We start from the raw sequence: 25,346 nt of genomic DNA on the forward strand, positions 1-25,346 counted from the left end.
AGGGGGACAGAATGGGAAGACAGAGACCCAGAGGTGACACTCACAGAGCCAATATCGGGCCGATGGTGGGTTCCACATCCAGGGGCCATCTGCCAAATCTCACCACCCTGGGGCCACCTGCTCCACTTTGTGAGTCACAGAGAGGCTTGGAGTCGGGAAGAATGTCCAGACAGGATGCAGATGATTTCAGGAGCAACACCAGGCTGGCAGGCAAGGAGCCAGACCTGGGGCCAGAGGGCAGACCCCATATCACCCTGTGCCTGCTTAGGGCACGGGCTTCAAGCAAACAGCGTCAGTCTTGGGGGCCTGTGCTGGGGCCAAGCCCACTCTACTGCAGCGGGGTGAGCAAAGCCCGAGACCTGACGTCAGAACACAGGAAGGCTGGCCTTGGCTTGGCTGCCTGCTTGCTGACTCCAGGCAAATCACCAAATGACAGTAGTGCTTACTCCATGCCAGGATGTACCACAGGCTCTATGTGCCCTGCTACGATTAATCATCACAATGACCCCTTTACTCCACCCACTTTAGAGACCAGAAAACTGAGGCAGAGAAGAGTGATGACCCCACTGTGCAGCTGTGCATGGCTGAGCTGGGGTGAAGCCCTGCAGCGTGGCTCTGGCTTTAGAGCCACAAACCCCTCTGCTGTGCTGCCTTGTCTATAAAATGGGGACAAAGAGCCCATGTGTTTCCACCCTTGCAGGTCTCAGTGGATCAAATGAAACAATGGTTCTGAAGTGCCCCGTAAGCCCTGGGAGGTGTGCATTGATTTGTGATGTCAGCAGCAGAACAAACACCAAAGCCCTTAATGCTGCTGTAGCATCACAGAAGCTCGGGTCTTAAAGGGCCCTTTCTAATCCCCTCAACAAATCTCAGCCTCATCTCCCCACCTGCTGCTCTAGGACAAGCAGCTCGCTACCTCCCCAGGCCTACTCTCCACTGTGTGTACAGCCCAGTTGACTAGAGAGGTCTTCCAGATGGAGTGCAGGAAAGAGCTTTACCCCGCACTCCAGCTTCCAGGACTGCAGCCGCCTCTCCACCTAGGAAAAAGCCCTGCACCTCAGAGCAAGAGCAGAAGCCTGGGATGCCTCAGCATGGATTGGGGTGAAAGGAAAGGACTAGCAGTCTCTCTCTTGACATGCAGCGCACAGCTTTGGGCTGGAAGGCTCAGGGTACACTATCCTGCTGCTCCTGACCCTGCCCAGCCTTCGAGAGCCTCTCCAAAAGCCAGCATGGCAGCTTCCTAGAGGGAGCTTCTCCCTCAGTCCTGCTGCCTACAGCGGCACACACCTTGGAGGACCACTCGCACCTCATAATTTCACAGATGACAATTTGGAGACCCAGAAAGCCAGAGACTTGTCCAAGGCCACATAGATGTCAGGAGTGAGTATCAGGCTGAAATCGGGTTTGCAGGGATGTTTTCTCACATAGAACAGGAACACCTGGAAGTTCAGACTTGGTAGAAATGGGTTTCCTCTTTGGTCAGCTCCTGCCTGCCTGCAGCACCACACAGCTGAGGTAATGATGGTGAAGCCATGCAAGGTGTGGTCATTAGCAGATGTCCCTCTGCCATCAGCACCACTCTGCAGGAGCAGGGGCGGCCGGGCAGAAGGGAGGAGCCTCCAGTGCTGGCCACATTCACAGGGGCCTGTCTCCTTTTACCCCTCACCCTAGTCCCCACTTGGGTGCCCCAGACCCTGGGCAGAGGACGTAATCCACAGTCAGAAACAGTACAGGCACCCCTGACCACAGCCTCAGCTCTGCCCCTGCCAGCTCCACAGTGAGAAGGGACTGAGCTGCTGGCTGGGCTGGGGCCTGGAGTCAGTGGCTGCTGTTCCCTCCTGCCACTGCCTTGGGCTTTCTAGGTGCCTACTGTTTAAACCTGGATCTGCCACCCCTGCGAGTCTGCATTCTTAGCCAAGCATCTTGTGGGAGGCAGGTGGGAAGGAGGACCACCCAGCACTGTATTTACCTTAGGGGATAACTCTCTAGTCTATAGGATTCAACTACCAGAGTGGACTTGAGGCTGTCCAGGCCATTTTCTGGGCAGTGGGGGCCGGCTATCTCATGCTGGGACACCCCTCAGGGGCCACCAAGGTTAAGTTCCTCAAGGGTCCACATTCCTTCCTCACCAGCCTGGGGTGCTCAGGACCAGGACTAATGACACACCCATCTCTTTTGGGAGCCTCTGCTCAGTGGCACTAAGCTTGGACTGGCCCTGGATCAGCCCCAGGAGATGGAGGAGGCACAGGATAGTCCTGGGGGCTGTAGATTCTCCTTTATCTGAACTCTCAAATACAGACAAACCAGGGTAGTGACCTGATTCTATGCTGTCTTGGCTTCAGCCCCAGCCTGAATACCAGAAATGCTGACATGTCAGTGGCTCTGGGAATTGGCACCCAGGGGGTCTGGGAGCCACAGCACTTCTGATGGGGCCTGGCATTCTCTCTACTAAGTCCGACCAGGAGCTCCTCAGTTGCAGCTTCATCTTATTAGAATTCACTTTTGATACACTACGATAAGAAATTACTACCTGGTATCAACATACATAGAAACTTTCAGAAAGAAGGGGACCAAGTACAAGTACTGTCTCCTTTCTGGCACTGGCACTTTACGAAGCCAGAGTAAAATCTGTCTGGAGCACTGAGGACGAAGGACAGGGTGATGCCTGGATTGCTGGTTCCTCTGAGACATTTAGGCTGACATGTGACAGACTCACATTTTGTCTGTTTCAAAACCTTATGTCACTCCATTTGGTTTTAAAATAAAGCAGCCCCCTGACCACACTGTACCTTTCTTTGTTCAGAACGTTCTGGGGTGGTCGCTGATTAAAGCAATCTAATTCCTCGCTGCGAATCCCATGGCGATGGTCTCCCACCTTTGTGCCTGGTCTCAGCACAGCGCTGTGCGTGTGGTGTGCTTACTCTAGGCTGAAGGGGCTGGCTGCCCTTCCTGACAGCCCGGGCTGTGGCAATAGGCAGGGCTGCCTTCCCTAAGCTCAGGGCCTGCCAGAAGAGGAAGGGATCCACAGGACACCATGTGGGGACTTCATAGGGAGGCTTACATTTCACAGCTGCTATTTTGCCCGCCCTCCAGTAACCCCACGAGGCCATCACTTGGTGCCCATTTTGCAGATGATGGACTGGAGGCCCAGCCAGGCTGAGCTGCTGTCAGGACTATGCTTTCTGGAACTAAGTTCTGAGCTCGCCCCTGTCCTGCCCAGAGGGCAGCACCCTCAGGGGAGGGAGAGAAAGGCCTGGGGAATGGGGATAGTCTACCCTCCACCTCAGAGTCCAAAACCACCAGGCTCTGCTGGGCCCAAGATGAGCCCCAGCTGACCACAGACCCTTCAATCCATCCTGTACATCAACCTTGTCTAGGCCCAGTGCCATGCTGATGCCAGGCCTTCCTGACCCCACTGATGGCCCAGTGCAGATACCCTGGGTTGCTTCAAGGGAGGTTTGGCTCTGGGATTTAATACTTACCCTATCCAGAAGGGTACAGGAAACATGGGTGAAGCACTTTAGGGTCACCACATTGATAAAGCAAAATACAGAGAAGGAGAGATGCTTCCAGAGCTCCTGAGGTTGGCAAGGGTGTGCAATATAAATAAACAAGGGTGAGCTTCTCCCTCTCCCGCCTTTGACAATCCTGGGGTCAAAGGGGAGCTCTACCACTTGTCCACTGTTTGGGTGAGGCCAGGAGTCTCTCTCTGCAGGGCCTCAGGCTCTGGGAACCTCACCTCTTTAGAGTGTGCCAAAGAGTGTGCTGGACTACAGGCCGGGGCAGACATGATGAGACATCCACCACACCCAGAAGTAGTTCTGAACTGCCAGCACACCCTGCTGCCCTCCAACAGCCTGACATCCACTCCCAGCCTTTAGAATCTGTGTTCCGATGGTCCTAACAAACTGTTAGTGGCTTTGCCAGAAAAGAAAAAAAAGAAGAAACTGAAAGCACTCCCCAAACCCAAGCAACTAGAGGCCTGAACATTGGTTTTAAGTCCCTCAAGTTGGAAAACACAAGTAGCTTCCTTAGGGGGAGCATTCCGTGGCCACCATCACACGGAGAACTTGACCCTGGCCGGGCGCAGCGGCTCACACCTATAGTTCCAACACTTTGGGAGGTCGAGGTGGGGGGATTGCTTGAATCCAGCAGTTCAAGACCAGTCTGGACAACATGGCAAGAGCCTGTTTCTACTAAATATATGAAGATTAGCCAGGCGTGGTGGTAGAAGCCTGTAGTCCCAGCTACTTGGGAGACTGAGGACGTAGTGAGCAGAGACGGCACCATTGCACTCCAGCCTAGGCTGAAACCCTGTCTCAAACAAATTAAAAAAAAAAAAAAAAAAGAATTTGATTCCTGCTAAAAGAAAAAAAAAAAAAAAAAAAAGGAACTGGATACTGAACCCTGCTCTTTCCAGCAGCCCCCAAAGTCAGGCATCGTTCTTATTCCCATTTCACAGATGCAGCTGCTAAGCCTCTGAGAATCCATGGGCTGGGTGGCAGAGTTAAATTTTCCCTCCTCAGATTCCATCCTCCTGAGTCACACAGATCCCATGACATCTGACAATCCAAGGCCACTGCTGATTTCTACAGCAATAAAATGTGACTGCTGTGCGGCTCAGGCTGTGGGGAAGGAGAGCTGTATCTGACTCGGAAGAGGGGAAGCTCTGTTCCTACCCTGCTCCCACCCCCTTCCTTAGGCAGGCAGCCCTGCAGAGGTCAGCTCCAGGCAGGGCTGCCAGGCAGGAAGGGGCCACTCTGCAGCTTAAAAGGAGCCAGTAGAAACACGAACTTTGGAGGATTCGCGGAAGGAACAAAACCAGAATACTGGAGCTGCAACTGCTGCAGGCTTGCTTCCTTTTAGGATTATGGGGCCGGCAGAAGACAAAGACCTCTCTAAAATCTTTCAACACCACAGATGTTCCAACCACCACTGAGAAGAAAGTGGTGGCTTGGGCTTGCTGTAAATACAATTCTGGGATGGAGCGGAGGACTATGGTTCTGTGGGGCAGACGCCTCTCCCTACAGAAGGGAGCACGTGTGGGCAGGCATGGGGGGCACTACTCCACCCCCAGGGGACCCAGAAACCAGTGCAGGGGCCCAGAGTCCGAACACCTGCACGCACGCAAGGGAGCGCCCAATGCAACACGTCCCAGGCAGAACAGAAGAGAATGGAAAGAACACCTGGAAACAAGCCCCTCGCCTTATTCGGATCTCCAGCTTCCTCTAGTCAGCGGCTAAAGCATTCCCAAGGCGGGTGGAACATCACGGGTGCTCTGCCACGGCTACTACAGGAAACAGAGCCACGTGCAAACACCCAGAGAAACACCCAGAGGGTTGGGGGCCGCCACAAGATGGTTCCACAGCGGAACATCTGTCAGACCTGAGCTGCGACGGCCCTCCCTGGGGGTGTGGAGCTGGCCACAGCGGCGATGACTTTCCTGTGACCGTAAGAGGTCTAGGAGGTCCCTTTGTGGCCACAGAGCCCTCTGGTCAGAAAGAATCCTGGCTGAAGTGGGTGCTGGGGTCCTGCCAGTGTAGTCCCCACTCACCAGGGAATCATGGACATGGCACCCACTTAACAGGGAAACTAAGGCCTGCTGGAGACCACAGAGGTCAAATGACGCATCAAGGACAAACACATGCCAAGTATCTGGCAGCGCTAGGAATGCTGCTCAACTGTCCTGCCTCGGGGGCACAACAGATGGTGGCCCTAAGCCATCTCAAGTCCACCTCACCCAGGAGGAAGCAGCCCTGGGGTTCAGGAGCTCCGTGCCCTTCTTCAGATCCCGTGATAGAACACCACACCCCAAAAGGGTCTGCCAACTACAAGGCCCTAGCTGTCCCCTTTTCCCTAGCTCCCTGCGGACCCCTCAACTCTGCCTATCCTCCAAGAGGGGCTGCCCTGAGCAGCACATGAGGCCAGCTCGCCAAGGGAGGGGACAGGAGCAGGGGCACAGACGCGCCCCCCCTCACCTCTGTGAACTGAGAGATGTGGAGACGGACAGACTGTGGGAAGAGGAGAGCAGGCGGGTGCAGACAGATGCCAGGGAGACGGGCGGACAGAAAGATGGTGCTTACCTGTGGGCCGGGCCCCATGGGCCCCATGCCTCGGGGAGGGTTCATTCTCTGCATTGATCCTCCCATGTTGGGGTGGGCTGCGTAAGAGAGGAAGCACGTCGTGGGCCTGCAGGAGCACAGGGAGGAGGAGCTCTCCTGACACTCCCAGCCACCCTAGGCCCACCCTGTCCTCTCTACCTTGTTGTCGTGTGGGATCCATGGAATTGGGCAGCAATGGCTGTGTCCCAGGAACTCCTCCCGGAGGCTGAAAGAGATGTAAGACACGCTGAGGAGCTGCTCCGGAGCTGCTGGACCCAGGGAGAGGCATCTACCTGTCCACCCAGTTCCCCGCCTGACCCTGTGGGGCCACTCATGGCCTCCCTGAGACTACTTCTGCTGCCTGCCGGTGGGGGAAGGTCACCCTAGGTGTACCAGTCAGCTGGCACTGGTGTTAGCTAAAACTGTGGCACTGTTGGGGAGCTCTGTGGAGGGAAACCATGGCCCCATCCCACTGTCTTGGGGTAGGGAGTCTGCATACCCATCAGAGCTCTGAAGCGCGGCAGGAACATTCTCTAGGTATTGCTCTGGCTGTACCACCAACCACCTTCTTCTCAGGGGCAATGCTGCCCACTCCCTCCTTCTGCCCAAACCCCAGCCATGCGGTTGAAGCCAAACCCCATCCTGCCTTTGTCTCACAGAGACATTCCTCATTTTAGCTCGACTTCAAATTATAGGGACTGAGACACCCACTACCTAAAATCCTATCACTGTGGGAAGCCCTGTTTAAAAGGGAACAGAGGACGAGGAAGGCTTTGGGATTGAGATGGGGAAACGGAGGTCACAGGCCTGAGGGCTCCCAGTCACAGGCTGCAGAGGTAGCCACTAGGAGAGGGGCAGGGGTGCTGGATGAGAACCCGGTTCCAGAGCTGGGGCCATCGGCAGAGCTGGTGTGGTTACTAAGGAGAAGGTAAGCCCGGCGGGGAGGGGCACGGGTTTCCGGGGTGAACACTTGGCATACACACTGTGAAAAACTATTAAAAGCAATTTACTTGAGACTGAAGTTATTTCAGCTGCAACTGGAAAAAGAGAGTAGGAGTTGCTGGCAGGGGAAGTTTGTTTCTAGGACCCCATCCCTTAGGGCTAAACATGAGCCTTTGCCTTTGAGAGGAAAACCCTTTGGTGACAGCTGGTCATCTTTCCTCATCTGCAGGTGCCAATGCTGCTCAAAGGCTGGGCATCTGTGACAGGGGTCTGTGCCCAAGGGCCCCAGCCCAGGCTGTGCTGCTGTGGGGGAGGCTGGGTGGGGAGCTCCTCTGTCTCGAGCTCAATGGTGACCTCCAAAAAGGTTCTGAAACGAGGTGGTGCAACGTGAAGGGACAGATTGTCACTGATTTCCCTAGCTTCAGAATGGAACAGGGGAGCAGGTGTGTGAGGACTGTGTGAGGGCCTAGGGAGTGCCTGATGTTCACCAAGCAGAACTGGTATTTGTTTTTTTTTAAAGACAGTCTCTCGCTCTGTCACCCAGGCTGGAATGCCGTGGTGTGATCATAGCTCGCTGCAGCCTTGAACACATGGGCTCAAGCGATCCTCCTGTCTCAGCCATCCCAATAGCTGGGACTACAGGCACGCGCTGTTACCTCTGCTAATTTTTAAATTTTTTTTGTAGAGACAGGGCCTCACTATGTTGCCTAGGATCATATCTAACCTGGGCTCAAGGGATCCTCCTGCCTCAGCCTCCCAAAATGCTGGGATTACAGGTGTGAGCCACTGCACCTGGCCCACAGTGGCATTTAGTACCTGCTGTTTCCGTCTGCCTGGGGTGCTTAGCAACTGTTTTTCCAATCCTTGGATTTTAGTTGTTCCGGCCTCTCACTTTCTCCCAGTCCTGCTTCCTGGCCCCAGGTTCCCTAGCACTGAATCACTTGGCTGGTTTATGCCTGCCCACTGGGGGTTTGTGGTTTTTATAGAGTCCTGGTGACTCAGGGAAGCCTACCTCTAAGGCTGTCTGGATTGGGGGATCTCAGGACATGGAGGTGGATGGGAAACCCTCAGGGTCATGAGCTACCCAGTGTAGGACCACCTCATCCAACCCTGATGGCACAGCTGCGGGGTGTGGCAGACACTGTCCAGGTAGCCCAGTGCTGACCACAGATCCTTGGAGAAAGCTCCTCGTTGGATCCTCTAACCCTCCTAAGTGTCAGAACTCCAGGAGCAAAGCTGAACTGACCAGAGGCTCAGAGGGGGCCTGGAGGTTGCATCCCTCACTGAGGTGACCCTGAGACAGGGAGAGACAGGCTGGACCTTTTCTATCAGGGAAGAAGGTGTGCAGTGACCAAGGAAAGGGGTCTCGCACTGAGAGGCCGAAGCCCTCAAACTTGAGGAGGAAAACAACGGCTGGCATATGGGACCGTAATTACACACTGTGCACACAGCCTCGGGGCCTGCAGGGAGCGAGACGCTCTGGGGCAACTCTTCTCCTACAGCACGGTGTGTGGGGCAAGGCACAGGAAGCGTGTGCCCAGGAGACGGACAAAGCCCTGCTGCATCGGCGTGCTCTCTCACCTGCCCTGCCAGCACAGCCAGCCTGCCAGGTGGGAGCTCTGTCGAGATGTGTGTGGGAGGGCTGACAACCCAGCCACTCTCCTAAACCTGGCTCAACTCCACTGTCACTGTCCATCCAACCAAACGCACTTGAAAAACAGCAACTCTCTGTGTACAGTCTCTAGCCGGGGAGGCAGATGGGAGGCGGCTGGGCAAGATCCTGAGGCCACATCACTGACCCTTTGCTTCTTGTTCCCCTAAGGGCCCTTCTCACTCCCCTGACCCAGAAGGCACATTCATAATGGCCTGTGAGCCCCAGCAAGTCCTCTAGTCTCTGTCCCCTCTAGTCTCTGTCACAGGAGAGAACTGGGCTAACTCGGGTGGCACAGGGCTTCTGTTAAATGGCAGTCCCAACAAGGGCACCCTTCAAGAAACTCCCAGGGACAATACCTGCGGAAGGGGCACATCCCTCTTTGGAGGATAAAAATTTCTTGAGTTCACAGGAAACTGGAAAACCAGTGTAGATTTCTTTTTTTATTTTGAGACGAAGTCTCACTCCATCACCCAAGCTGGAGTGCAGTGGCATGATCTCACCTCACTGCAGCTTCCGCCTCCTGGGTAGCTGGGATTACAGGCATGCACCACCATGCCCGACTAATTTTTTTGTATTTTTAGTAGAGACAGGATTTTATCATGTTGGCCAGGCTGGTCTCAAACTCCTGATCTCAAGTGATCTCCCCCGCCTGAGCCTCCCAAAGTGCTGGGATTACAGGTGTGAGCCACCTCACCCAGCTCCAGTGTAGAGCTCTAATGGGGGATGGCAGGGAGGCTGGGAAAACTGGTTTGTAATGCAAAATGCAGATCATGGATTTATCCCCCATTTGCTCTCAAGTGGCTGCTCATGCTTAGCTGCTGAATAGAAACACACTCCCTCTTCCTGTCCCTTAATTGCCAGAAGAAGGGCCACAATTATGATAAGGAAGTAGCTCCTCTCTCCCTAGCAGAAGGCCAGTTTGGACCAAGGAGAGCTGGGTGGGTGGGTGAGAAGGCTGCTGCCGAGGTCTCTATGTGCCATGGCAAAGCAAGCCCAGTGGTGATGGGTCAAAGACACAGATGGGGCCAGGCACGGACGCTCATGCCTGTAATCCCAGCACTTTGGGAGGCTGAGGCAGGTGGATCACCTGAGGTCAGGGGTTCGAGACCACCCTAGCCAACATAGTGAAATGCCGTCTCTACTAAAAATACAAAAAATGAGCTGGGCATGGTGGTTGACGCCTGTAATTTCAGCTACTATGGAGGCTGAGGCAGGAGGAACACTTGAACTTGGGAGGTGGAGGCTGCAGTGAGTGGAGATTGCACCATTGCACTCCAGCCTGGGCAACAAGAGTGAAACTCTGTCCCAAAAAAACACAGAGAGGGGCAGCAGTCTTCCATCTGTGAAAGCTGATGAATCGGGTGGAGTTAGCACTAGGCTGGAAGCAACTCCAGCCCAGCTCCCTTTGGGAAGTCACTCCTCCACTGCAGCCTTTTGCTTCCTTATCTGTGCTGTATCCAGGGGTCCCTTCTTTAGCTCAAAAAGCTGGGTCTCTAATTCCTTGTAATTTGTCCCCTTCATGTCAGAGAAAATAGAAAATGAAGCACTTTTGGAGGGGAAAAAAAAAAAAAAAGATGGAAACCCGATAGGCAATTTAACATTAAAATTGGGGAGCCGGTCGGGTGCAGTGGCTCATGCCTGCAATCCCAGCACTGTGAGGCCAATGTGGGCAGATCACATGAAGCCAGGAGTTCGAGACCAGCTTGGTCAACATGGTGAAACCCTGTCTCATAATATTATAAGTACGAAAATTAGCTGGCTGTGGTGGCACACACCTGTAATCCCAGCTACTTAGGTGGGACTGCTTGAACCCGAGAGGTGGAGGTTGCAGTGAGCAGCGATCGCTCCACTATACTCTAGCCTGGGACAGAGAGCAAGACTTGGTCTCAAAGAAAAAAAAACAAATTGGAGACCCCTGCTTAGGAGCATCTCTCCATAGTCCCTGCATCACCTCACTCAGGAGCTTTCTTGCAGAGCCCTGCAAACGAAAAGCGTCACACTCAGACAATGCCAATTTAGTTGGTGACTAAACTCCCAGCTCCAAAGGCAACAAGGGCTGGATTCACTGGCGCTGCTGGCAGATTTTTTTGAAGGGCTTTTGCAAAGTCACTGAAATAATTCTGTTTAAAAAAATTGGAGCGGAAAACTTCCCTGATATTTCTTGAAAGTTTAAGTCTGTCTATACTCAAAAGAGGCGTCTATTCATATTTACCTCTGCAGCTCCCCTCCTGCCCTGAACCAGGGAGGGGGACATGCGGGCTGACTTCTCCAGACCACCTAGAATTGCCAACCCTAATGGGCCAGCGTAAGGCATATGACCCCAGGCTGGAAAACCCTCCCCGTAATCAAACCCCTTTTCTATTTACACGAACAGATCCTTTCTTGTTTTGAGTTGGGTCTGGGAAGCAGGCACACATTGCTGAAAAACTCACAAATCTACTGCTCTGCTGCATCCAGGATCCTGATCTAAGCATTCCTACGGGCCATTTCCCCCCCTAATAGCAGGATTATATTTACCAGCCTTGGCAATTCTCAAAAGCTTCCAGGAAAAAATGCACATTGTCAATTAACTTCATTAAGGAGGAAGACCCTCTTCCAAGAAGAGGGTGGAAGGGAGGGGCAGGGCAGTTACCATCTTCTCTAGAATAGCCGAAACCCTGCAATCCCAGATGCGCCTTGGCTGCATCTGCTGCCACCTTCTGAACCCCAGAATGAACTGTCCAAAGGCCATCTGGAGAGGCAGGTGATGTACCACGGGCACAGCAGGGGCACAGGGTCCCCTCTGGGGAACAGTTAGTAAGCTATGAGCCACGTTAAACCTGTCCCTCCACTCCTCAATCCTTTCCCTCAACTTTCATTTTGAGTCAAAGTCTACCTTGGGCCAAGGATGGTTGAGGGAGGGGGGAGAGAACACGAAAAGGTACAGTACCTGGTTTCCCATTCTGATCGGGGGCCTGGGGCCGCCTGCGTATCTCGGTGACATAAAAGGCTGCAATTATAGGGAATTAGTTCAATGACAGCCTGCCCTACTGCACAGTGACAAATACAAATGCTCTCCACAAAGTCCCGTTTTGTTATAACTAGTGATTTTTTAAGTTCTCTTTCTCCTGGTAGCCTCTTCCCTTTAAGCAAAACTTCCTTTGGGCAGAGGGAACGACAGATCCACACAACAAATGTGTCTCCCGACTCCACATTTGTTCATGGAGATCTACTGTGGGTGGAAGGGCAATGGCTGGGACTTTGCATAAGACACAGAAAACCCGTTAAATCAAGGCAGGGCAGAGGAGGAAACCTCTGCTCTCCGTAAGGGCAAATAAAAGGGTTAAGAAGGACTTATACGTAACATTGTAAGGGTCTGCAGACAAAGCTGGACACACGAGCACGCACACAAGCACGCACACACAGAAACCACCAGCGGGGATGGAGAGGGGAGCGAAGACTGGGGGGAAACGCCATGGAAACGGGAAGGAGACAGCGGGCTCCCTAACTTAATGCAGGGGAATGGCAGGAAAGCTTTCTCAGCAGCACGAGTGCACAAAGAAAAGGCTCGGGATGCAGCTTCAGTTACAAACAAATGGTGAACCAAACTCAAAACCAAACCAAAAGTGAGAGAGGAAAAAACAAAAACGCAAAGGCCGCTGACAAGGTCACAGAAATAAATAAATATATATTATATATATATATATATATATATATATATATATATATATATATACACATTTTTCCTTTTGGTTTCGTATCCAAGCTGGGTGTGATGTCCGAGGAATGAAGACTATCTTTAGAAAAAAGAAATTTCTAAAAAAATTTCGTTGGTCAATAAAGACTCGCAGGCACTGGCTAGAGCACATTTTGATTTTTGTTTTTCCTCTGCGGGCTCTCTGCTTCCTCCGCGCCCCGCGCCCCCGGCGGGCGGGAGCGCCACGGTGCGTTTACCTGACTGTGGGGTCCCATCATGCTGCTAGGATTGTGAGGTGGAGGCTGTGCGTGCGGCGAGGGCTGTGACCCCGGAGGACCCTGTGAGGCCAGACAGTAGAGGCAGGTTATAGATCACAGCACATGGAGAAGCGCAGAAGAAGCTTAAAAGAACAAAAATTAAACCAAAACGAAGGGTGGGCGGCGGGCGTGCGGGGGGTGGGCTCTGGTTGGTGGGAGGTGGTGGAGCTGCTGCTTTGGTCGCCGGCCCAACAGTGTAAAACGGCGAGCAGGAGCAAGAGAAGCTGATCAATACATTCACGGGGGGTTGAAAGAACAAAAAATAAAATGAAGCACCTCTGTCAAAGCACACGGGAGTACGGTCCTGGACACAGCCTACCCTTGGAGCGGAGTTTGCCATGTTAAATACGTTGGTTGAGACAGGCTCAGAGGGAGTACAGTGACGCACAGACACAGGGACCCAGGTGCAAAGCATGTGAGTGCCGCTCGCAGGGGAGGTGGGGAAGGATCGGGAAGGGCCCTGCTCTCAAGGAGCTCACAATCTGGGGGACAGTGACACGGCTATGAGTGACTCAAGGCAGTACTGATCAAGTGTCAGGGAAAGGCCCAGGTGACCAGTCTCCTGGGGGCAGGAGGACCAGGGGCACTGACAAATAAATAACAGAGGCAGGAGAAGCCAGGGGCACCACAGATGTAACACACAGGGAGTGGGGGGACAGACAGTGAGTGAGGGCCACGGGGTGTGGGCTGCGCAGGTTTGCACACTGCAAATTCACCTGCATTTCACAGCAGCCCCATGAGGTAGGGTTTCTCATTCCAACTTTCACTAATGAGGAATATGAGTCTCAAGGGATGAAGCAACTTGGCCATGGCCACAAAACTGGTCAGTGGCAGAGCCGGGATGAGAAGCCCCGTGCGTCCAAGGCCCATCTCCAGCCCCAAAACCCAACAGCCCTGGTGCAGAGGTGGGGAGACGGGGTAGTACACTCAGGGCGGGGACCCCTGACTGCTGGATGAATGGGTGAGCTGTGCTTTCCACACCTCCGTTCCAAGCTGACCCTCACCCTCACCGACACAACCCTGGGCTACACTGACCTCGACCGCCCCAGAAGACACAGGCAGATGAATTCACTTAAACCTTGGGGTTGCAAACTACAGACTGCAACTCACTCATCCATTTAGCAAGTTGCAATTGCAATGATTATTTCTTAAAAATCCGAGGTAATTAAAGAAAAAAAGGCAGAGAGCTTTGCGTATTTTAAGGCAGGTGTCTTTCACGAACCCCAGTGGCATGTGTAAATACTTGGGTGCGTACAGACTGGGTCACAACCCCGAAGGACTTTCCTAGCATGGGTCAAGTCAGTGAGTGTGGAGAGCTGCCTGGGAAGCACATTCTAGCCCACCTAGCTGGGGATGCCAATGCCAGGTGTGAGGAGACATGCCCCCATTCGCTCTTCCTCACCCATGATTGTGCTGTTTTTTAGAAGTTGGCTTTCAGAAAAATTCAAAATGCACACAGGGGATGAGTGTGGCTAAATTAAAAAGAGAGCACAGCTTCCTAGACAGGGGTTTCCCCCTCGGCCCTCTCCTGCAGAGCCAGGCTGCCAGCCGCCTGCCCACTGGGGAGGCAGAGCCCAGGGCTGGGGAGGAGGGGCAGGCCCGAGCCAGTGGGCGTGGGCCCACTGAGAAGAGGTGTGCAGAGAACGTCACAGGGGGCTGTACAGGAACCCGAGGGCGCCGCTGCTGACAGGCCTGGGAGTTTCTTGGCCAAGCGAGGAGCTGCTCACTTCCGGAAAGCTCCGAGGAGCAGATGTTCCCCTACCTGCCACGCTACTAATTTCAACAAGTGTGTGTCTTTCTAGCGGCTGCCAGCAACGGCATGGTTTGTTACCATGAGCAATTTTCTTAATTAACAGACATTAATTAGCCATTTAGCAATTTTGCAAGCATTTGTTTAGCGGCTTTCCTAAACATGAATACCACTGTGATAATGGCACTGATTAGAGGGTCCCCTAATTAACAGTACAGGGAAGGAAAATTGAAATCACATAAATTAAAAAGGGAGGGGAAGTTAATGAAGGCGGGACATATTTGCACCTGCAAGTCTTTTGTATCACGAAACTTGGGTGTAATGTAAACAAGATAATTTGAAGCCAACCCCCAAAAAAAGAAATATGAAAAGAAAAGAGGAGGAAGGTTCAAGGGTGAGGTCCAGTTGCCAAGAGGGGGCAGAAGGCCTCCTGTTGGTTCCTCGGCACTTGGCAAGAAGGGAGCGCCTCCTCCCTCGCATCCTTCCCTTCCCGGTAACTGAGAGCTTCATCAGGGCGAGCAGCAAGGCTCTGGGCAAGCCCCTCACACCTGTGTGCCTCCTGGTCAGGGAGGTCAGGCAGTTGAGTCAATGACCAATTAGAAGAAACACAAGTGAAGCACCCAAGAGCGTGTGGCGCACATGGTGGGGCCTCAGTCGACAGCAGCCTTTACAAAGAACCAGTGCGCCAACCCAGGTCTGCTGAGGTTCAGAGAGCAAGGCTGGTGTGTATGCCTCCCTCAGAAGCCCCCCTGGGGGACTCTGGTGACCAGTCCCCGGATGAGCATTAGTGGCACAAGCTTGCTCTTGGCGCAGCTGCCTCAAGAACAAAAGCTGACGCGCAGTAAGGATAGAGCCAGGCTGGTCAGGGAGACCCAGCCCAGCCCCACAACCTCTCTGGCCCGTGGGGAACGGTGGGGAAGGAGCTGTTATATCTGGGGCAGGAAGAGCAGCTCAGAAGTCTCCCCTCTGGCTTGGAGCTGAGGGTTGGAATGATGAGGACCAGGAATCCTAGCCCAGGCCAGCCCGTCACTCAGGGAGAAAATCACACCGCGTTTTTGACAGAGGCCAAGCTAAAGCTCAGTGCCCACCTCCCCAGGGCACAGAGCTCCTCTCCCACCTGCAGTGAAGTGCTGACAGGTTCTGCCTGCCCACCTCCTGGCACACAGCCAAACGCGTGCCATTTCCCAAAGGGCCACCCACATCCACATCCACATCCACATCCACAGAGAGCCTCTGTGCGTCCTGGCTATCTCCACTCAGCCTGGAGCTCCGTCACTACGTTCCCTGCGTCTGGGCTGTGTCCCTAAGACCCTGCGGCATCACAGGAGGAACCCTGCATAGCCCAGCATGGTCTCATGAGCAGAGAACCGTGTTTGTGGAAGCATTTTTTTTCTGCAAAGAACATGACAGATGAGCTGCCCATCTCTATGAGCAGTCAAGGGCTCTGCTGCCCTGTGTTTTATTAAATGGTCTCATCTTCCTTCCCAGCATGCATTCTCAACAAGAGATCCACAGGTAGGTTTGGAGAAGATGGACTTTGTGCTCTTTTGGGTTTGTTACCCACTCGGGCGAAAGGCTATGCAGGAGGCAGACAATAAGGAAAAAGGATCAAGGTTGAGGGCTCTACCTTTGGTGGGATGGGGGCTCCTCTCTCCCTCAAACTCTGAACAGACTCAGCAGGCAGGCAGAGGGGACGGTGGTGGAAGGTAAGGAGCGGGGGAGTCTCAAAGCTGATGATGCTTTTCCATACAGGACAACTCTCTGGTGAGGTTTCCACTCGCTGAAAGCTTTTGAGGAACCCAAAATGGATGCCTCTGGAAGGCTGCTTGGCCAGCAGTCCTAGTTCCATTCACACCATCTCCCACCCATGGGTGCTGGATGACTTTGGTTACAGATGCTGCCTAATTAACCCTCCGGGGACACGGTGGATCGGGCAGATGGCACCCCGGAAGTGTGCAAAGTATCAAGCTAGACTAGGGTGGCTGAGGGTCCTTACCAGGCACTTAAGGAGAACGGCACCCACCTAGGGGTCACCTGTGTGTCAGGTGGCTCTGACAGATTCTATCATCCCTTCCTCCAACATTTTATTTCCAGGGGAGGAGAAAAGAAAGGCCCATGACAGAAGCGTGACCTCTCCAAGACCACAGAAAACTAGACTAGTTGGTGTCTGAGCCACATCTTCTAACTCTAGCCCAGGGCTCTCTTCACAGCATCACATTCCCATTCGCATCTCTTTAGGGTTTGGAAGGAACTGGGTTCGAATCCTGGCTCTGCCGCTGACTGCACTTCCATTTTCTCATCAGTGGAATGGGGCTGTCAGGGTAACAACAGTGAGTGTGGCCTTTACCTGCATAAACTCGTCTAATCCTGGACTTTTCGCAGTAAGGGATCAATAGCAGCATTTTATTGCCAAGGAAAGATAGAGGTACTCTAGGATTGCATAGCTATTATGTGGTGAAGCCGGGCCTCAGTGTCTGATTCTAGAGTCTAAGGGGGTCCTGGGTAGCCCAACATTCTACAAGCCTGCAAGCAGCACCTCTGGGTCATCTGTCAGGGCAGAGAGCAAAGAGCAAACTGCAATGAATCCGAGGGGCTGAAGGACTTGGGAGTGCACCGAGATGCTGGGTGCTGACCTCCTATGTGCCCAACCAGCCTCATGCTGGGTCTGGAGGCACATCAGGTTCGCCCTGGCCCAGAGGAGCTCCCCGGCTAACTGAAGAGAAAAATGAGGACACAGAAATAAGCTTAAGTGTTGGCTTAACCTGCCAGCGGCTCCAAGAGAGGGTGATGCCTACCTCCCTCTCACTCCCAGACAGGTCAGCTGAGACCCAGAGTGGCCACAGAATGCAGACCTGGTACCCCCATGAGCCAACTGGAGCTGGGATGAGAACTGGGGTCCCCTGATGGGTCAGAGCTCTTTCCACTGCATTGCACTGCCTCTGCAGGGCGATGGCAGCAGGAATGAGCCCTCAGGGAGACCCCAATGTGGGGGAAAATCTCTGCTTCTGAATCTGGGAAAAGGAGGCAGGAAACACGCCCGCTTCCTGTCTGGCCTTCCCGCTGCCCTGGACCCTGTTAACGGACTCGCTATTCCATCTCAGCCAGCCCCACAATCTCTGAGTGGAGACAACTCACTCCCGCAGTTTCTTGTTATTCTTTCTCCTGTAATTTCAGCACCGGGTAGTGCTCCATCCAGCAGCTTCTGAGAGCCACTTAGGCAGGGCCCAGGAGGCTCTGTTATGGGTGTGATCGAGGCAAACACTGGGCCATTTCACGAAAGCTCCGAAGTGTGGACACTGATGGTTTAGTGAAAAAGCCTTTACCCACATCGACACCGTGGGGAGCAGAACACTTCCCCAGCAACACGGATTCAAGGACTCCGCAGAAAAGCATTTCAGAACCATCAGCAGGACCCCAGCCCTCCTGTACACTCCGGCTAAGTTCCTGCACTTCATCTGAAGCCGTCCTGGAGAGACGGGCTGTGGTGAGGCAGGAAGCACCCGCCACCATGCAGGCCTGGGATCCAATCCCAGCTCCTCCGGGTCAGGCCGAGTCCCATTTCCCAATGGCTCTGAGCCTCACTGCCCTCATAAGGTAAATGAGGACTATTCCAGAAACAATGCAGGGCTGTGGCACAGCTGGCAGTGCGAGGCACACAGGGTTCCCAGTCCCGGACCCCATCCTCCTGCTCCTGTGGTCACTCACCTGCCCTTTACAAGGAAAGCAGGAGCTCGATGTCTGGCCTCACCTCGCCAGGCCTGATGAAGGCCCTGTACCCTCCTTCATAAGCCTTTCCTGCTCCAGGCCTTCAAGTGCTCTTTAAATACAGACCCTTTCCTGACTCTGTAACTGGGGTGTGCCATGTGGACCCCTCCAAGCTGGGCCACTCACCCCCACGGGAACCTCTGGGGCAGAGCCCAAACAGAGCAGCAGGGCCGAGCTAGCAGGTGACCACACTGCCATGGGCAAGGGGCAAGACCCAATAAGCGGTGGGCACGGCTAATACCCTGGGGCTCACAGGAACCAGGAAGAAAGCTTAGTACCAAAACTCAGTTGGTCTTTTGAGCTAAAGATTCTTGGAGCTGGATGGAGGATAGCTCCTTAAAATTAAAAGCAAAAAAGGCTGGGCACGTTGGCTCTCACCTGTAATCCCAACATTTTGGGAGGCCAAGACAAGAGGATTGCTGGAGCCCAGGAGTTCGAGACCAGCCTGGGCAATATACCAAAACTCCATTTCTACAAAAAAATACAAAAGTTAGCCAGGTGTAGTGGTGTGCGCCTGTGGTCCCAGTTACTCAGAAGACAGAGCTGGGAGGACCCCTTGAACCAGGGAGGTCAAGGCCGCAGTGAGCCATGATCATGCCACTGCACTGTAGCTTGGGTGACAGTGAGACCCTGTCTCAGAAAAAGAACAAAATAAATCTACACCGATTTTTTAAAGAAGAAAACAAGCTATGTGTTAAATATTTCCCAAACTCATTGCTTCTTCCCCCATATTCCACTCCGTATGCCACCCATATTCCTCAAATCTGCCTAGAAATCATGGGCTTGCAGAGAAACGGTGCTGAGACTCAAGTCCTTGCTCTGTGGGTTCAGAGGCGTGCCTGGGAGGGGCGTGTGTGAGGACAGGCTGTGGCATGAGCTGAGGGCACTGGTCCCAGAAGCCCAAAAAGCACCGGGGCTGGAGTCCTGGCCTTGTGGCCCTGGGTCTCGGGCAGCACATCCCTAACGCAAGGTGGCTATGCTTCTCTCACGGGTCACGAAAGCTGTGAGAGTTCTCTAAGTTGTTGACAGCTACCCAGACAGAAGCCATTACCACCCGGCCAAATCTGCCTTTTGTCTTCACAGAAGGCTGCCGGGGAAAGGGGACTCGAGGCTTGAGGTTGTTAAGAGATAAAACACTCCACACATCCCCATCCCTCCTGATTCCTAGGACACTGGCCACTGGTCTGGAGAGGCTGAAGGAGTGTGTGTTCTCGCCCAGCAATGGGACGCAAAGGACCTGCGGTACTGGTGACCTGCGTAATCTGCCTGTTAGGTGTGTCACTTTAATTGAGTGAATATAAAATTACAATAATTATACACGGCAAAAGACACTTGACAGACAACCCAATTTGCTCCTTGGTCACAAATACTGACAGAAAATGCCGTAAGCTCAGTCCGGGGAGAAGGCCAAGGTGTGTTCAGGTGCCTCTGACACCCGGGATCTGTCACGATGGCCTGCCTCACCCACAGACCCCGAGGACAGGGAAGCTGACCACCAGACGAGGGCAGGAAGGGAAGCAAGTCATTTTACATGCAGCTCTTTAAAGGGAAAGTTATTTCCTCATTTCAACCCATGGGAATGAACTTGGCATGGCTTGGAGAGGGGGTGTGTGCAAAAGGGGTGTGTGTGTGTGTGTGTGTGTGTGTGTGTCCTGAGGAGGGGTGTGTGCGGAAGAGGTGTGTGTGTGTGTGTGTGTGTGTGTGTGTGTGTGTTTACAGGCCAGAGCTGGGGCTGAGACACTAAGTTGAGGGCAGAGAGTGACTAAGTTGCCTGCCTGCACACACAGCATGGGCCTGGCACAGAAGGTCGGTCCTCAGGGGGCTGAGCCGGGTCACACAACAGTGGAGCAATTGCCTGGGCTTCTGTGTGGTCTCCAGAGAGCTCACAGTCAGGTGGGACCCCTGGCTACCCAGCAGAAGAGCCCACGACAATCAATGGCCCTCTGTGGGCAGAGGGCAAGGAGGAGACTGGGTTCAGAGGTCTGGTCATGGCATGGGCCATCTTCCCGGATGGTGGGGAAGTTATCAGTTAGAGAAAGCAGGAATGGACTGCATCTTCCCCCTGGTAGTCACCTCTGCATAAATACCAGGGGATCCTCACAGCCACCAAGGCCCACTCCTTGCAAAGGTCAGCAAATGGTTCACTGTTATCTCCATGTGAGCAAAGGCCCCAGCTGACCTCCCTTCCTCCCAGCAGTCTCTCCAAGGAACCAGGGCAGCACTGGGCGGACAGCGAGGGTGCAAGGTTCGCACCATCAGGAATCTGGCTTCCCTGGAGAGGCCTGCTAAGACATGAACAGGAGCGGGGTCAGTGAAGGCTCTGCTCACCAGGCATGAGGCTCACCTGCCTCCTGGAGAAACAGAATCAACAGGCAATGGTTTCCCACACAAAGGGAGGAAACATGGCAAATGGAAAGTACAGGTGGTGTCTAAAACCTAACACGGAGTCCTCCACACACTGCTCATCAGCGCCTCCTTCTCCGGCGCCTGGCCGGTGACTACGCCATGACGCAGATGGGAAGACTGAACCTCAGCAATGTGAGCTCATTGGTTCCAGGTCCAACCTGCTTCCAAAGTCTAGGCTGGGTCCCTTGCACCAAGCTGTGTACCAGGGCAATGGCTGGTCTTGACTGCAGCACAAGGACCCCAAGAGCACAGCCACCAGGTTCAGCTCAAGTCAACTCAGGCCCAAACTACTGCCTGCCACTTGTTTTTATAAATTAACTTTGATTAGAATACAACGTGAATAAAGTTTTAATGGAATGTGGTGCAAATAAAGCTTTGTTGGAACAGAGCCATACTCACTCATGTTCTGTCCACGGCTGCTTACAAAGACCTGACAGCCCACAAAGTCTAAAATATTTCCTAGCTGCCCCTTCGTGGAAAAAGTTTGTAGACCCCTGAGTTAGATCATGGTTCTTAAGACTAAGGCGGGGGAAAACTGGAGTCTTCTTTCTCAAGGAAAAACAAAACAGTGCTGCACTTTCTGATTTTAACCTCACATTTCTCTTGTAAGGCAAATGAAGCAAAAGTTAACCCCATTTTACAAAGGGAAAACTGAGGGATAGTGACATTAAGGCGTTAATTATCAGAGAGCCAAGATGTATGCCGCTGAGGACAAAGAGAAGGAGCACCGGCCAGGTATCGGCACACCCGAATTTGGTTCTCACACCAACACACTCCACGCTGTCTAATCAATAAGCCCTGGGTCTCTTGGCCACTGTTCCTGAACACAACGATAGTGCATCATCGTTAACACAAAACCCAGCACTCACGCCCAGCCGGCTGGTCCCAACCCTCCTTGCTGATGGTCTCCACAATTTCATTCTTGCTACAATGCTGGGGAAGAAGCCCCTGTTTACCAGTACAAATATGCTGGGAGCTTGAATCTCAGCCTTGAGTTCTTCTGGCAGATTCAAACTGTTTGGACCCTTTCCTGCGGTGTGAATTAGATTCTCTAGGGTCATCTCAGCCAGGCAATGGCTCCACCTCAAATGGCTGTGGTTGGGAAGGGGCAGGGTGTAAAAGACACAACTTTGCCTCTAGCCACTAAATGCTTTGGGAGGATCTTCCTGCTGGAGATTCTCCCTGTGTGTCCCCATATATCCATACAACAGGGCACTCTTTTCAAGAACACAGCTCAGTATCCAGAACATATGGGCAGAGTCCACCTCTACCTGGCAGTCAATCGAAACAGGCACTACGTCCCAGTACCCTGAGCTAAGTGCTGGGGACAGGTAAACAAGCCTGTATTCTGCCCTTGCCTAAGAGCTCCAGGCTGGCCAGCGAGACCAGGGTGTAACGCTCTAATAGAGGCAGAGGTGCCAGTGCACTGGGGAGTGAGCAATCACAGGAGAGTCACATTTAGGCAGGACTTGCAGAATGAGCAGTTATCTCTTGGCACAGAAGAAAAGGAAGGGGATTCTGGACTGAGAGGATGGTATTTATGTAGCCCAAAGGCAGGCTTGGGAGAGGTTCTAGAGGACTTTATGCACAAGATGGTGACCCTGGGGATGGGACCACCAGGCCAAGGAGGAGGGTACTAACACTGGGGGGCTTAATCAAGGAAATGACAATGTGATCTGTATCTTGGGAATCACGTATCTGTTATGTTCCTTTCCAAAGACGTTTCTACACCCTCTCTCAAGTTGGAAACCTATTAGATTTCTATCTGTGAGTGGCTCCTTCCATCCTACCTGCTGTCCCGCTAAGCCACATCCCAGCCCTGCATAACCAGCCTTCTTTATTTAAAAAATTTAGAGACAGGGTCTTGCTATGTTGTCCAGGCTGGCCTCAAACTCCTGAGCTCAAGCAATCCTCCCACCTCAGCCTCCCAAGTGGGTGGGACTACAGGCATGGTGCCAGCCTTCTTCTTTTTTTTTTTTTTTTTTTTTTTGAGACAGAGTTTTGCTCTTGTTACCCAGGCTGGAGTGTGCAATGGCGTGATCTCAGCTCACCGCAACCTCCGCCTCCTGGGTTCAGGCATTCTCCTGCCTCAGCCTCCTGAGTAGCTGGGATTACAGGCACGTGCCACCATGCCCAGCTAATTTTTTGTATTTTTAGTAGAGACGGGGTTTCACCATGTTGACCAGGATGGTCTCGATCTCTCGACCTCGTGATCCACCCGCCTCGGCCTCCCAAAGTGCTGGGATTACAGGCTTGAGCCACCGCGCCCGGCCAAGTGCCAGCCTTCTTTAATGCTGGCACAGGAGCTGGGAATCCTGGGCCCCAGGGGAGGGTCCAGACAGCACCCCTCTCCCTCCCCGACCTCTACTGGTCCAAGAGAGACAAGCCTGGGGAGGCAGAGATGGGCCCGGGATCCAGACCCACTCCAGTCCTCTGGAACATGGGGTGAACATGGCCTTACCAAGGGAACTGATCTTCTCCCCCAGAAAAGATTTCCTTTTGCCCTGAAAATGGATAGTGCTGCAAAGACACATCCCACTCCTGCCCGTCGGCCTCCGCCACCGCTCGCCAGCACTCAGGCTCCACTGTTAATCACGACAACACAGCGAAGGTGAGGTGCATATTAAAAAGGCACTGCCTCATCCGCCCAGAGAATTCCTGTTCTACTTTAAGCTCTCCAGACACACGGGTGCACACCGCCTTCCTGCCCTGCCCCTTCATCCCCAACTGTTCCAAAAAGTAATGATTCATCATATCCAACTAGGAAGCGGGGCTGCAGGGCCCTGGAAACCGCAAGTCCAGAATCCCCATAATTCAACCCCAATTGCCCACTGAGCAGAAGAGGGCTAAGAATGAAACAGCAAAGTCTGCCAAGTTTTTTCCTTTTAGTCTTGCAGCCCCCTGGATGACTGGGTGGTTTTTCATGCCTCTTCCTCCCCGAGAAGCTTGGGGAATGGCCCAAGACCTCTTCCTCCTTCCTCTGTTAAGACGAAGCAACAGGATAGAGCAGGGAAAAGAACCAGGACTCTGGGGAGACACAGGTTTGGGAGGCCAGGCCCACGGCCGCCCGGGCAGGTGCAACAATACCCGGCAAACTCAGTGAAATGTGAGAAGCAGCTCCGTGGTGCTGATGGAAGAGCCCCAGATTCATGGGGCTTGGAGCTCGGCCTATATTTCCCTCTGAAACGGACTTATCTCTCTTGTAAAATGCAGCTGCCCTACCTGCCTCACAGAGAACTGTAACTGAGATACCTAGAGTCAAGTACTTAGTTCAGCCCTTACCAAGGGCAGCTGCTAATACACCGAGCTGTGGCTCAGATCTGCCCCACCTCATGAAATCCTGCAGGAGCCTCCTTTCTTTGGCTCAGCCCTCCTTACTATCCCACACAGCCTTCCTTATTACCCAAGGGAGCGACCCCGCTTGCCTACAACACATAAGCTGTCCTAAGCTGGTCTTGGGGTTGGAAACAACCCCCTCAACAAGAGAAACCCCACCTTATGCTGGGTGCCCTTCAGCAAGCTCTGCAGGAGTCATCTGGCCCTGGAAGTGGCCCCCCATTTCTTTTGCCCCCAAAGCCTTTGACGGCTCAGAGGACAGGGGCCAGGTCTCTTCTGCTCACCACTGCACTCCCACGTCCACTCTTATCTAATACTGCTGCATTTACAGGTGGGGAGACTGTGATCCAGGAAGGTAAAGCTACTTCCCAAAACACAAGTTTCTAAGCTCTTGCACCTTGTCTACAACTCCAGAGTAAGCACCTCGGGACTGGCTACTACAATTAACCTAGAGAAGAGGAACTTAACTAGATATGCAGGTTGGGCATGCCTTTTTTTGACCTTGGGGCAAGGAGAAGGCAAGACTTCATCAAAGTCTTCTTGAATAAAAGTGGCCCAAGAGGGAAGAAGCTTCAAGAAGGGGAGGGGAGAAGGCTGCGGCCCGCAGAACAATCCAGGCAGACTGATGGAGGGGCAGAGGCCAGGTCCGAGAGCCAGCAGCTCCAGTGCTTGCCCTATGGAACAGCTGTTCCAACAGTGGGGCGAGGGTAGCAGAGCTAGACCACGAAGAGCTCTGACTTCCCTGTTCTAATGAAGGGGCACCACTGATAGGAAGAGCACCCGACAGAGAAGAAGTCAGCTGCTTACCTCAGGTTAGTCTAATCTAGGTCTGCCCTGTGGGCTGTGACCACGTGGGGGCCAGAGGCTACCCGGCCTCCCAACCCTGGGAGCCCAGCAGGGCTGGGCAGAAAGCTGTGGCTCATGAATGTGTGCTGAAGGAAGGAATGACCAACATCTGGGAAGGAGCACTTGTCAGATTTCCCACCTGCCACTCATTCTGATCACTCGCCTTACACTGGTATCAGGCATAGCTGATGAACTAGGGAGAGCTGCTCCTGGTTTACAGGTGGGGAACACACGCTCAAATGATACTCAGGTGAAAGTCACCAGTGACAGAATGCAGATGCACAGGTCCCCAGCTCCCCATGTCAGAGCTGGTCTCCATCACACTCACGGCAGTAAGCCTGAGAGGAAAAGAATCAGAGGCTCCCAGACACACAACACCTGCCTCCCAGCCTCGACCTCCCCTGGCAGCTCCTGTGCAGTGGAGCAGAGCACTGGGAGTCAAGGTGGGAGGGGATAAGGGAGGTAAATCAGGTGGACAGGATGAAGGGAGGTCACATGTGAAAGGGTCAAATAGGGCCTGGTGCTTAGACGTGCCACATATATCGGCCAAACT

General features: G+C 53.3%; 1 protein-coding gene across 7 annotated transcripts in view; it reads right to left on the reverse strand.

Annotated features, from left to right (window-relative positions):
- SSBP3 (single stranded DNA binding protein 3) overlaps positions 1-25,346 on the reverse strand; it is a 183,572-nt gene that overhangs the window by 17,543 nt on the left and 140,683 nt on the right. For 4 of the 7 annotated variants that reach the window (XM_074380867.1, XM_074380866.1, XM_039474605.2 and 1 more), the window contains 4 exons: positions 12,631-12,711; positions 11,627-11,686; positions 6,261-6,327; positions 6,084-6,160 (listed from right to left, as the gene is read on the reverse strand). In XM_074380867.1, the coding sequence (XP_074236968.1) occupies positions 6,084-6,160; positions 6,261-6,327; positions 11,627-11,686; positions 12,631-12,711 (285 nt within the window). The remainder of the gene's footprint in view (positions 1-6,083; positions 6,161-6,260; positions 6,328-11,626; positions 11,687-12,630; positions 12,712-25,346) is intronic. The other 3 variants (XM_074380868.1, XM_074380870.1, XM_074380869.1) reach the window with 1 other exon arrangement.

This window comes from Saimiri boliviensis, chromosome 11 (assembly GCF_048565385.1).
Source record: "Saimiri boliviensis isolate mSaiBol1 chromosome 11, mSaiBol1.pri, whole genome shotgun sequence".
Classification (NCBI taxonomy): Eukaryota; Metazoa; Chordata; class Mammalia; order Primates; family Cebidae; genus Saimiri; species Saimiri boliviensis.